The sequence below is a fragment of the Sphaerodactylus townsendi genome, linkage group LG13 (genome assembly GCF_021028975.2).
Source record: "Sphaerodactylus townsendi isolate TG3544 linkage group LG13, MPM_Stown_v2.3, whole genome shotgun sequence".
NCBI classification, from domain to species: Eukaryota; Metazoa; Chordata; class Lepidosauria; order Squamata; family Sphaerodactylidae; genus Sphaerodactylus; species Sphaerodactylus townsendi.
In genome coordinates this window covers 14,437,779-14,450,676 of record NC_059437.1, presented here as the reverse complement: position 1 = coordinate 14,450,676, position 12,898 = coordinate 14,437,779, and the positions used below count along the sequence as shown (strand labels likewise).

Here is a 12,898-nt window from a genome sequence, read left to right as displayed (position 1 = left end):
AGCAGGTCGCGCCCTTTCACCCTCCGGTGCTTTCGTGTGCAGCGATGACGACAATACTGGCTTTGCTCGCTGCTTAAGAATTCCTCGGCGACAGCGCACCAAGCGAGGAGCTGCTCTCTTGTCGAAAATGTGAAGCGGTCCATTAAAAATGACAGCTGATTTTTTTTTGCAAAGCTGCTGTCAGCGGGTGGCACCAGGAGCCATCGTCTCAGCCGACACCTTATCTCCATTTGAGAAGGGGCCAGCCAGGTCCAAGGAAGCACCGGTCTGAGGATCTGCAGTAGCTGTATTTGCCCTGTCAGGAGGATATACTGGTGTAACTAGAAGAGGAGTTTGGATTTATATCTCTCCTGTAAGGAGACTCAAAGGGGCTTACAATCTCCTTTCCCCCTCACAACAAACACCCTGTGAGGTAGGTGGGGCTGAGGGAGCTCCGAAGGACTGTGACTAGCCCAAGGTCACCCAGCTGGCATGTGTTGGCGTGCACAAGCTAATCTAGTTCACCAGATAAACCTCCACAGCTCAAATGGCAGAGCGGGGAATCAGAACTGGTTCCCCAGATTACAGTGTGCCTGCTCTTAACCACTACACCAGGGTGGCTATCTCTACAGCCTGAGACGGTGCGCCAAGAATTCCAGGTGTCTACAGAGGCTGTTGCCCCTGATTGCTGCTGCATCTTGCCCTGTTAAACGCCAAGGGTCCCTGCAGTGATTGCTCACTTCCAGGTGGGAGTGGGTGCATAGGGGCCAAAAGGAAGGTATAGAAAATGGCATTCCGTTCTCTGCTGCTACTTCACGCGTCTTTCACCAAACACAGCAAACTGACATTTACTAAATAAAACCATCAGTCCATTAAGATCAGTATTGACGACACAGACTAGCCGCCCTCGCTGAGGTTGCAGGTAGAGGTCTTTCACCTACCACCTGGTCCTTTTAATGGAGATGCTGGGAATTGAAATTGGAACCTTCTGCATGCCCAACAGAGACTTTTCCACTGACTCACAGCCACTTTTCAGTGGGGAGCCTTTGGAAGACCTTTGCCGCTCTGTTTGTCCACATTTCTGTTAGGAAATGGGAGAATCCGCTCAGTTGTGGTCTCCTGCACTCTGAAGGTCAACCGAGCTCTTGTCGCTTTCTGCCTGGGCAGGATCTAATGACCCTGAATACTCATAAATGTGCATTAACCACCTCCCACCCATCTGTATTTCAGCATTTTAGAATACTAATGAAAGCAGGGGAAGTTGATTTGGTGTGACTGTCTAGTCCAGGGTCAACTGCTGTCTTCGTTTGAAGGCCTGAACCACTACAGCATTATTTGGCAATGTAGGCAAAGAATCTCTGTTCCAGTTTTTAGTTCAGCAGTACCCCCAAAACTAAATATGAGGTTTACATCCCTAAAGAAGAAGAATAGTTGGATTTATATCCCCCCTTTCTCTCCTGTAAGGAGACTCAAAGGAGCTTACAAATTCCTTTCCCTCCCCCCCCCAGCAAACACCCTGTGAGGTAGGTTGGGGCTGAGAGCTCAGAAGAACTGTGACTAGCCCAAGGTTGGCGTGTGTGGGAGTGCACAAGCTAATCTGAATTCCCCAGATAAGCCTCCATAGCTCAGGCAGCAGAGTGAGGAATCAAACCCGCTTCCTCCAGATTAGAGTACACCTGCTCTTAACCACTATGTCATTGCTGCTCCTGATGCACCCTTAATGCTTTCCTCTTTCAGAGGGTGCACATTATGTTCCTTTGCGTAATGTGGTTCACCACGGCTTGTTACAGTTAATAGTCAAGGTTGAACACCTGCCCTACAGAATTTGCCTGGTTGTGAATCCAGAGGCCAAAACACCAGCTAGTAGAGACAAGGCTCCACTCCAGTCTTTGATAACAGACCAAGAATGGGGGCGAGACAGTACAATGTAGAAACCGACCTCTGTTCCTACAGGGCCAGCCAAATAAGCTTCAGTGAGCCCTGCGGCAAGAGAGGTGGGAAGGTCGCTGTTAAATACAGGAAGACCTGCTGCAGCCTCACTTGCGGCAAATCTGGTGTAATGCTATGGATTCTTCATCACTGCAGTCCCCAGTGAGGTCTGCAGACTTAAAGGGCCACGCTAGACATGACACCCTAGATTTCCCAAGTTGTCTGAAAACACAAGCAACACACCACCTTTAAATAAACTGTCCCCTCTGCTGTTTGCCTAACTATAACTGCAGTGGCGTAGGAGGTTAAGAGCTCGTGTATCTAATCTGGAGGAACCGGGTTTGATTCCCAGCTCTGCCACCTGAGCTGTGGAGGCTTATCTGGGGAATTCAGGTTAGCCTGTGCACTCCCACACACGCCAGCTGGGTGACCTTGGGCTAGTCACAGCTTCTCGGAGCTCTCTCAGCCCCACCCCACCTCACAGGGTGTTTGTTGTGAGGGGGGAAGGGCAAGGAGATTGTCAGCCCCTTTGAGTCTCCTGCAGGAGAGAAAGGGAAGATACAAATCCAAACTCTTCTTCTTCTTCCAAAAATTGCTGTCTCGCCCCACAAGGAAAAAAGCCTGCCGTTACAGGCATGAAATTCAAGGCTAGGAAAAGAGCACAGGACAGAGGGCCTTCTCCACCCCCTCTGAGTTAAATTCCTTTCAGAAATTTAAAAGAAAAGGCTGGTCTGGGGATCTCCATCTGCCATGCTTTTCTGACTAGCCAGCCAAATGGTCCCCTGGCCACAGGCTGTTTGGCCAGCGGCTCTTCTCTGGGCGTGATGCTGGTGGGGGCAAGAGACCAGGGAGGAACACGCAGCTGCCCAATCAGGATTTACCTTCAAGATTCCACCAGACAGGTGCTGCCTTGTTCTTTAAAAAGCAGGTAGGCATAAAATGGTACCATGAGAGCAACAATCTCAGCTGGTTCACTGATTGGTCAGCCGGTCGGAATGATGTCACAAGTCCCTCTTTGCAGTCCTAGCGGGCTGAGACTGAAAACCCGACTCCCCGGATAAAACCTGCAGAGCCGCTGTCATCGTTGACGGACGCAAGTGGTCTTTAACATCCTAACTAGCAAACAGATGAGGTGGAGGAGGCAGTCACTCCCCACCCCAATCATTCATTCTTCCACCAAAAGCACCAGGGACGAAAAACGAGGCAGGAGACAGGAGCCCTGATGCAGGTTTTTTCTGTACATAAGTGTTTTGGACACCACAGCCTGTTGCTTAAGAATAAATCAAAAATCAGAAAAACAGCAGCCAGAACACATACTCCAAAGGCTTGAAAAGCCTTGGCGTAAAAGAGAGAGAGAGAGAGAAAACGCTGTCTGCTTTGACCAAGGTGGGAGCCGGGAGGGGCAGCCACCTTGGAGGGGTGGGCGAGGCGGGGCAGGCAATGCAGCTCCCTAAGTGGGGAGGGGAAAGGAGGAGAAAAAACACAACACAAATGAAGAAAATTTAACACCCCACCTTCCCCACCCTGCAGCGCAGGGGAGAGCCAGGAAAACCGATTGTCCAGTCCTCATTAGCACCTGTACAATAAAACTGTACCATCTACAACCCTCCCCACCTCACCCCTCCGGCTTGTGGGCGCTCCCCCCCCGACCCCCCCTGGGGATGACCAACTTGCCTCCTGAATGGATTAAACAAAGGGGGAGGGGAAAGCGTGTTGGGGGGGGGCCGGGGAGGAGATAGCCGAGAACACCCAGATGCCTTTGGCTCTGTATTCAGTCTCTGGTTGCCTCTCCAGTGTGGCAGGCTTAAACTCTGGAGCCAAAACAGAAATCTCACAAACGGGCCAGAGAGGGAGAAAGAAACACACCCAACCGGAACCTGGGCGGCCCTAAAACTGAAAGGCGAGAAAGCGGGGGGTGGGGGTGGGATGGCAGCTCCTGGCCTCCTCGCAGCCCGAGAGACTAGGAAGGAGGGAAGCAGCGGCCCAGTCCCTCAGCACCTCCCAACCAGGGTGGGCGGCTCTAGGAAGGCCTCCCTCCCCTCCCAAGAATCACAGTGATGCAGACTGAGCAGGAACAAAGGAACACCACAAATTAAATACTAATTAAATAAATACTCTGGAAGAGCTTTGGGGACAGGAGGGTGGGGAGAGATGCGGTTCCACGGAGAGGTTTTGAAGCCACCGAAGGTGGCAATGGGTCCATGAGCGGGAGTCCACGGCACGGGAAGAGGCAGCTTCTGACGATCCCCCTGCTGCTGCTGCTGCTGTTGTTGTTCCCAAGGAGGGGCCCTGCGTTCGGCCGTGAGAAGGCTGCTTCTCGTTGGTCCGTCATATTTATTGCCTCGCAATGTAGTCTGAAGGCGGGAGGGAGCGCCCGGGACTCCGTCAGCTGCTCCAAGCCTCAAACGCCACCTCCGAGCCCAGCAGCCGCACCAGCTCCGCCTCGTAGCGCACCAGCTCCACCGTCTCTACGGTGACTGGACCGGAGGAGGGCACCATGTGCTCCTGGATCTCTTCTGCGGCCAAGACTTGGCTCGACGCCACCTGGCGCTGGAACTCTGCCTTGGGCAAGGTGGTCACCTCGAAGTGCGGGAAGCGAGCCTGGAAGATCCGGGACGAGAGCTTGAGGCGCTTGAGCACGTCGGAGAAGAGGAACCAGTTGCAGGGGCTGGCGGGGAGAAGACGAGGCGGGACAGGATCAGAGCGTGTTGTGTGGGCCCCAGCTCCCCCCCCATCTCATCACTCCCTGACGCTGACCTTCTCAAGAAGAACTGTCAGGGCAGAAGTTGTCCCACCCCCCGTCCTGGACGGAAACCTTTTGCCCTAATCCAGATGTGCAAAAACCTGCCCTTCAAGAGGACTCCGTGGGGAGAAACGCATGCTTCAGGAGCATCCCCCAGCTCTACAGCTGGAAACGTGAAACGTACTGAAGGGCACAGTCCCCCGTCCCGTCCCCTTCCTCCTCATTACTGGCTCGACTGGCGTCACGCCCACAGTTGTGACTAGCATGCCAAGCGAGCAGAACGCAGCTTCGTGATCTTTCCTTTTTTTAGCATCGCGTTTCTCACCCTCGTAGAAGTGGGGCGTGCTCGAAAAAACCCCGGTCAGCGTCTACCGCAGCCTTAAGACGCTGCAGACACAAAAGCATGCGGCGGGCAGGACTTCAGCACACCCGCTCCTTTCGTCTACCCCTCCCCTCCTGCCTTCCCCAAGCATGGATACTAAAAGCAGAATAAATGATGCGGAGTGGATCAATACGGGCCCCTATTGTTTGCATAGGTTACTGATCCCACCCTCCACCTCTACCTTGCTCCAATTCTTTCTCAGGCCTTTCACAATAACTCTCAATTTCCTCCCAAATGCAGAGCTGCCTCCTCTCGGAAACACTTCTGTCCTGGTTTGGGGGACCTGCCCTAGGTCACGAAGGGTTGTCTGAACACCTCTTCCCCTTCTCAAGCAGCTGGCACGGCCCTGCGCAGGCGCCGCCCGAGCCCAGCAAGGCAGCTGTTGGACTCCGTAAGCAAATGCTGCTTTCCCCTCCCCCCACGGCTCTCAAACCTGTTCTTTGGTCTTTGTGTCTAATTGCTTTGGCCTTCTGTCCCTGCTGGTAACTGTCAGGCCTGCCATCCAATTAAAACTGCCCTTCCCTGCAGGCGAGGGCTCGCTCCGCAGCTCTTCCTCTCCCGAGCAGCAAAGGTGTAGGAAGTGGGTGCTGCTTCCCGGGACTCTCCTCGGCCGACGGGGGAGCCAGCCACTTACCCTCGGGAGACGGAGACCTGCAGGTTGTAGCAGGGGAGCAGCGGCTGGTCGGAGAACTCGAACATGAAGCGGTCCGACTCCTGCTCGTCTTCCTCCGGATCCGAGCTCCCGGGCGGGTTGAGCAAAAGGTCACAGCCGATGTCGTCTTTCCCCTCTGAAATGAGGAGTGCGGGGAAAGGGGAGCATAAGAGATCGCTTTCCCCGTACCCGACTCACACCCCAATCCAGCGCAGAGAATGCTGGTGGCAGTGGCCCAAATTCCCACATGCGTGCTCAGAAACCACGCACGGGGCTTTGTGAAACCCTGCTCAGCCGCTCCTCTGGCTTCTGAAACAGCAGGAGACCCGCTGCTCACATGCTTGCCTTAAGTATCTCCTCTTCGCGGGGTGGGGGGGAGAGATACAGCAGCAACTACTCCTTACGGATGTGTGTTTGGGAGCGTGTGGGCAACGTGTCTAGAAGCTACAGGAACAGGTAAACAAGGTTTCCAGTGCTAAACATTGTGTTTGTGTGTGAGAGATGCAGAACCTGGAAACTGCACGGGCTTCTCAGTTTTCATATACAGGTCACAGAACTTGGATATTCTTGGAGCAACCCATATGTTGTTTTCCTCCCAGACGCACACACGGGCTTGGCCACATGTCGCCTTTCTCAGGCCCCGGTCACGTGTCACCTTTCTCTACCAAGCACAGGGAAAGAACAGGGCACCGCAATGGTTAAAAGACTGAACTACGCGTCAGGAAGGCCCCGGTTCAAGCCTTGCCTCCGTCGTGTTCTCACTAGCTGACATCAGGCAAACCTTGCCTTCTCAGCTTCAGCCCCCAGCTCTAACATGGGGGAGGATACCTGACAGTTCCTCCCTTACAGGGTTGTTGTTGGCAAGGACAGCAGGACAATCTGCGGGAAGAGCTTGCACCACTTGAAAGACTTGTGCAAAACATTTATACAGGCGTAGTGGGGGAGGGGGGGTACCTTCTCCCTAAAGTATCAGCTCTCTCACTTCCTTTAGCACAGGAGCGACAGATTCCTTATGACAGTGAGAAAGGCCTGAAGTCTGTAGCAAAGAGATGCCGATTTCTCACATATCACACCCTCCCCCCGTTACTTCCTCTTTTTTGAGCCTTCCACAGTGAGAGACAGACTCCTATGGGTGGACCCAGAATCCAATCCTTCATGGTTGGGGAAGGGCGAGCATTCCTTGCCTTTCCTTTCCCAGGCAGCACTGATAGCTCCGCTTACCCAGTACTGCGCTACTATAGAACTCCCAAGCGGCTCCAGAGTCCTCGTCAGATCGCCCCTGCAGGTCCAAGAGGTAATCTGCAAGAAGGAAACGGAATGAGTGAAGAGGCTGATCGCTGTGTTCTGGGGCACGGGGGAAACATTCCCACGGAGGTGGGAAACACCAGGCTGGCGAATGCACGTTGATTCTGCAGGCCAGGTCCTGTGCGGCAAGAACGGGGTACAATTATATGCCCTGTTCAAGAATCCCTCCCTGCAAAACACATGTAACCCTCCAAATCCCATGTTTTCTGTCTGGAGGAATCCATCAAAATAGGAATGCTCAGAGAAAACAGGCCCACTAGGATGGCTCTTAGATCTCAGTCCACCAGGTGGAGGGAAGAGGTGGGGCCAAGAAGGGATGCCCCTAGACTGAGACCTTCAGCTATCAGCTCTCAAACACCTGAGAGGCCACCCTCTACCCCTTCTGACCATTCAACAAAGAGACAGGGTGTATACTTAGACAGCTCCCCCACATGGGTGCCAGATTGAGGGGACATGACTCACTGGTAGAGAACATTCAACGCAACACAGAAGGTCTCAGGTTGAGTGCGTGGCATCACCATAAGAACATAAGAAAGAGCCTGCTGGATCAGACCAGAGTCCATCTAGTCCAGCACTCTGCTACTCGCAGTGGCCCACCAGGTGCCTTTGGGAGCTCACCTGCAGGATGTGAAAGCAAGGGCCATCTGCTGCTCCCAAACACCTGGCCTGCTAAGGCATTTGCAACCTCAGATCAAGGAGGATCAAGATTAGTAGCCATAGATCGACTTCTCCTCTATAAATCTGTCCAAGCGCCTTTTAAACCTATCCAGGTGAGTGGCCATCACTACCTCCTGTGGCAGCATATTCCAAACACCAATCACGCATTGCGTGAAGAAATGTTTCCTTTTATTAGTCCTAATTCTTCCTCCCAGCATTTTCAATGTATGCCCCGGGGTTCTAGTATTGTGAGAAAAAGAGAGAAAATTCTCTCTGTCAACATTTTCTACCCCATGCATAATTTTATAGACTTCAATCATATCCCCCCTCAGCCGCCTCCTCTCCAAACTAAAGAGTCCCAAACGCTGCAGCCTCTCCTCATAAGGAAGGTGCTCCAGTCCCTCCCTCAACCTCGTTGCCCTTCTCTGCACTTTTTCTATCTCTTCGATATCATTTCTGAAGGATGCCAGTTCAAGAATCTCAGGTAGACGGCGTCTCTGCAAAAGCCACCGTGGATTTTTCCGTCTGGGCATATGCATTTCGTCACAAAATCAGGACAATTACCGTGAAGGAAGCTTTTCATCACGTCGCTGCTGGCCAGCTTCAAGGGCGTCTGCCCCGAATAGGTGGCCAGGGTGGGGTCAGCACCATAAGAAAGCAGGAGCCACATGGTCTCCAGGTTGTCATTTGCTGCGGCATCGTGAACCGGCCTGTCGAGAGACAAGAGCAAAACACAGATTTCACAGAACGAAGGTCCAGGACAGTTGTTGGAAATGTGGCCATCAATTTATTGATGCCCCCTCTTTTCTTCCCATTGCAGTCTGTGCTGCTGTTCTCCCCTTCCCCGTTTTACCCTCTCTACAACCACCCTGTGAGGTAGATTATGTTGCGAGAGAGTGACGGGCCCAAAATCATCCAGTGACTATCCACTGCAAAAAAGGAATTCGCACCCAGATCCTAGTCTGACAGACTGGCTCTCTGTGAAGGTACAATGCAGAACAGTCAGATTAGTTTAAAAATCCATCCAAAATGTTTTTATCATATTCGATATGTGCTTTATGTGTGAGCCAGCAGGGTGTAGTGGTTCAGAGCAGGTGCACTCTAGTCTGGAGAACCGGGTTTGATTTCCTGCTCTGCAATTTGAGCTGTGGAGGCTTATCTGGTGAACCAGATTAGTCCGTGCACTCCAACACATACCAGCTGGGTGACCTTGGGCTAGTCACAGTTCTTCAGAGCTCTCTCAGCCCCACCCACTTCATAGGGTGTTTGTTGCTGGGGGGGTGGGAGGGAAAGGCCATTGAAAGCCCCTTTGAGCCCCTTTGAGAAAGGGGGGATATAAATCCAAACACTTCCTCTTCTACTTTGGGATTTCAGACCGGAATGCTAGAAGACAGGAGCAGCTTTAATTGTTAGCAATTGGGTAGAATCCCCTGCCCCTCCGGGCACACTTTCTGCTGCATCTCCACAAGAGTTACAGGTGTCTTTTTTTCACAACAGATAAAAGCAGGAAGGAAGCCCAGCCTATGGCTCCCAAAAGGACGAAAACCTATGTGGACCACCTGTCCTCCCTTGACCGCCTGCATCCCCCAGGGCAAAAATATCAAGAACCTTTTGATAAGGACACTTCAAAGCAGCACAAGCAGAGCTCAGCGCAAAGAACAGAATTTGCTCGCCTCTCCCTTCCTAGAACAGCTTATTTTAACTCCCCTCCCCAATTGCTGCCACTGGAGAGACCCAGCAAACAGCACTGGGGTGGGAAGGAAACAATGAAAGCTGACTGCTAAAGTCCAGGTTTGGATCAGTCATTAATAATCTGGAAATCACACAGTTTCATCCTCTTGCATTCACACAGTGCTGACTGCACAGAGCTCTCTCGGTTCTTTCTGCTAACCGGACTCACCGGTACACTGAACATTCTCAGATGCAGAAAACTGGCCACCGCTCCTCTGTTCTTGGTAACTGAGCAACCACCATATTATTAATAAATAATATCATGAGCTGCAGGAATTTTAAAGTGACAGGCAGGAGAAGGAGGAGGAGGAGTCCAGCGCCTAAATGCATGCTTTTTTATATACACTGGCTCCGAGTCAAACTCTGCAATCTCTAGATGAAGGGTCTCCGATCAGCTGGGAAGATGCCTGTCCAGAGACCTTACAGAACAGCCACTGCCCGAAATAGACTGTTCTGCGCTACGTGGACTGTGACTTTGACTCACTGCAGCCATGAAGTCCAGCGCTTGTGGTACTCAACTGTTTAGAGACCTGATGCCTGAAAGCTACATACCCCATTAGGAAAAAAAGCCCTGGAAATCCCATCACCCATTTTACTACAGGCCATTTTGCTCAAGCCCTCGGTATGGACATTCCCTTCCACAGGTCGACTTGCCTGGTGCCATCCTGTGCACTGCAGTTGACGTTTGCACCATGCTCCAGCAAGATGTGTAGGATGTCTATCCAGCCCCGCGCACAGGCCTCATGCAGGGCAGTGTAGCCTGCGTTGTCCTGGTGGTTGACATCGCTGTTTTCCTTCTGCAGGCAGTATGTCACCACGTCCTGCAGAAACACACACAGGTACATAAAACACCTCTCAGGTTGGCAACAAAAACAGCCCTCGTTCGTCCCCCTGTGCTCTTAGGCTTTGTTCAAACATCGCAAACAAACCACAGTTTGTTCCCTAAGAATGAGCTTTAACGGTCTTGAGGCCTGGCATCCCTGCCTCTGTTTATCAGGAGCAGCTTGGATAGCTCAGATATTGTATTTTCAGAAAAAAAAACACTAGTTTGCCGGTACGATGTGATGACTGTTCACCTGACAGCTTGCTACTATCTAGCGATCTGGAAAAGGCACGCTTGAACATAAGAACATAAGAACATAAGAACGTAAGAACATAAGAACAAGCCAGCTGGATCAGACCAAAGTCCATCTAGTCCAGCTCTCTGCTACTTGCAGTGGCCCACCAGGTGCCTTTGGGAGCTCACATGTAGGATGTGAACGCAATGGCCTTCTGCGGCTGTTGCTCCCGATCACCTGGTCTGTTAAGGCATTTGCAATCTCAGATCAAAGAGGATCAAGATTGGTAGCCATAAATCGACTTCTCCTCCATAAATCTGTCCAAGCCCCTTTTAAAGCTATCCAGGTTAGTGGCCATCACCACCTCCTTGATTTGCACTTGATTTGCACTCTGCTAATACTCAGAGGATAACCCTTCCCAGGCTGGCAAAAGGTTGTAGGCCAAGTTTTTTTAGCTGGCTTTCAGCCTCCCCAAAGGTTGGGGGTGGGGATAGTGACTGATATGTTAACAAGGAGTAACCAGCAAGAGAAGAAGAATTCTGCTAAACACAGACAAAAAAAAAGCCAAGTTGTGGATGATTTCCCCTCTCCCAGAACCCTGAGACTAAAACCTTCTACCACACAGGGGCTCGGCTGGCCCTGAAGAGAGAACCAGTCCATTGTTTGGGGCATGATAGCAAGACAGCCTTCATGGAGATGCTGATGGGGGAGAGGGGGCGGGGTCTGTTTTGGCTCTTCCCTGGTTGGGATTCTGAGGCCAGGTGATCCAGTGGAAGGAAAAAAAAGTCCCCCTGGCTTCAAGCACGTTATGGAGAGATGGGAACTGACGCCTAAGAACTGTCAAGACAGCTCTATCTATCTCTCAATTCCCTTAAAGAGGGAAATGGGAGCAACATTCATCCTCATTTCATTTTTCTTGCTCAGTAGGCTTTTTTTCAAAAGAAGAGGAGTTTGGATTTATACCCCACTTTTCTCTCCTGTAAGGAGCCTCAAGTGGCCTACAAGCACCTTCCTCACCACACAACAGACACCTTGTGAGGTAGGTCGGGCTGAGAGAATTCCAAAGAACTGTGACTAGCCTAAGGTCACCCAGCAGGAATGTAGGAGTGAGGAAACACATCTGGTTCACCAGACAAGCCTCTGCCACTCAGGTGGAGGAGTGGAGAATCAGACCCGGTTCTCCAGATTAGAATCCACCTGCTCTTAACCACTACACCATGCTGGCAGTATAATCTTAAGCATCGTCACGCTGTCCGATGCCCGTTGACGTCAGTGGATTCAGAAGGATGTAACTCTGTGTCGGATTGCTTTGTAGATAATGGAGAGTTTCAAGCAATTGCTTTTTATGAATCTGGTATTATTCTGCACCTACTCTACCTTTACCACCAAATACCATGGTAGAAGGAAGGTAGCCAGAAAAAGCTTGGTGATCCTAATCTGATGAAAAGGCAAAAAGAGACTGTTTAATTTCCAAAGGATCCAAACTGGCATTATCTCTACAAGCCTCCGGTGGCAGCAAGTGATAGAAAGCTATCATTTGGATTTGGGTGCTAGACCAAAGGTAACGAGGTCAACTCCTCCTTGAGGTCTACTGACTTGGAATGAAGGCCAGTTGAGTAAATTCCATATCCTGGTGGCAAGAGTGCACTGCCTGCAGGGCTGTTCTGCCAGAGTCATAATGTCAAAATTGGGTATTATGTTAGCGGGCTGTTCTTTTGACTACAGGTTGCAAACTTGGTTTTTAGTCAAGAAAACAAGCCAAATGGTTGTTGTGGGTTTTCTAGGCTGCGTGGCCGTGGTCTGGTAGATCTTGTTCCTAACGTTTCACCTGCATCTGTGGCTGGCATGTTACACTTCCTTCTGTGATACACCTCTGAAGATGATGGCCACAGATGCAGGCGAAACATTAGGAACAAGATCCACCAGACCACGGCCACGCAGCGTGGAAAATCCAAAACAACTAGTTGAATCTGGCCATGAAAGCCTTTGACAAAACAAACCAAAGTTCATTGTTTGGCCTGATTCAAAACTGCAGCTTCTAAGGAACCAGGCTAGCTTCAAATATCTAGTCACAGACAAGAAAAGGAGGGGAGGGAAAAGAGCACCTTATCCCAAGGACTTTCAAGTCTCCATCTTGTAACAAACATACCATGGCTTATTCAATGACTCTGCACTGAACCACACTCTCTCACCCCTTCCCAACAGAAAAGGTGCCCACCTTGTAACCGAGCCGGGCTGCCCTTTGCAACAGCGTCTCCCCGGCATTCTTGTTCACTATCAGACGCCGAGCTTCGGGGGGCACCGGTGGGGCTGGGGGCGGTTCTGAGGTCTTCTCCGAGCTGTGCTGCCGTGACTTGCTGGATGGACAGGGCTCCTGCGACTTCTTTGGGGAACGCGTCTTGGACTGATTCCCTCGTGCCTTGGCCTGAAAAAAGTGGGTACAAGGAAATCCACCAAGGAAA

General features: G+C 51.4%; 1 protein-coding gene across 3 annotated transcripts in view; it reads right to left on the bottom strand.

The window, feature by feature from the left end:
- Positions 1-3,126: 3,126 nt before the first annotated feature.
- BCORL1 (BCL6 corepressor like 1) overlaps positions 3,127-12,898 on the bottom strand; it is a 33,790-nt gene continuing 24,018 nt past the window's right edge. For all 3 annotated transcript variants that reach the window (XM_048514558.1, XM_048514560.1, XM_048514559.1), the window contains exons 9-14: positions 12,655-12,861; positions 10,033-10,199; positions 8,212-8,357; positions 6,907-6,984; positions 5,668-5,821; positions 3,127-4,576 (exon numbers count right to left, since the gene is read on the bottom strand). In XM_048514558.1, the coding sequence (XP_048370515.1) occupies positions 4,294-4,576; positions 5,668-5,821; positions 6,907-6,984; positions 8,212-8,357; positions 10,033-10,199; positions 12,655-12,861 (1,035 nt within the window). In that variant the 3' untranslated portion in view covers positions 3,127-4,293. The remainder of the gene's footprint in view (positions 4,577-5,667; positions 5,822-6,906; positions 6,985-8,211; positions 8,358-10,032; positions 10,200-12,654; positions 12,862-12,898) is intronic.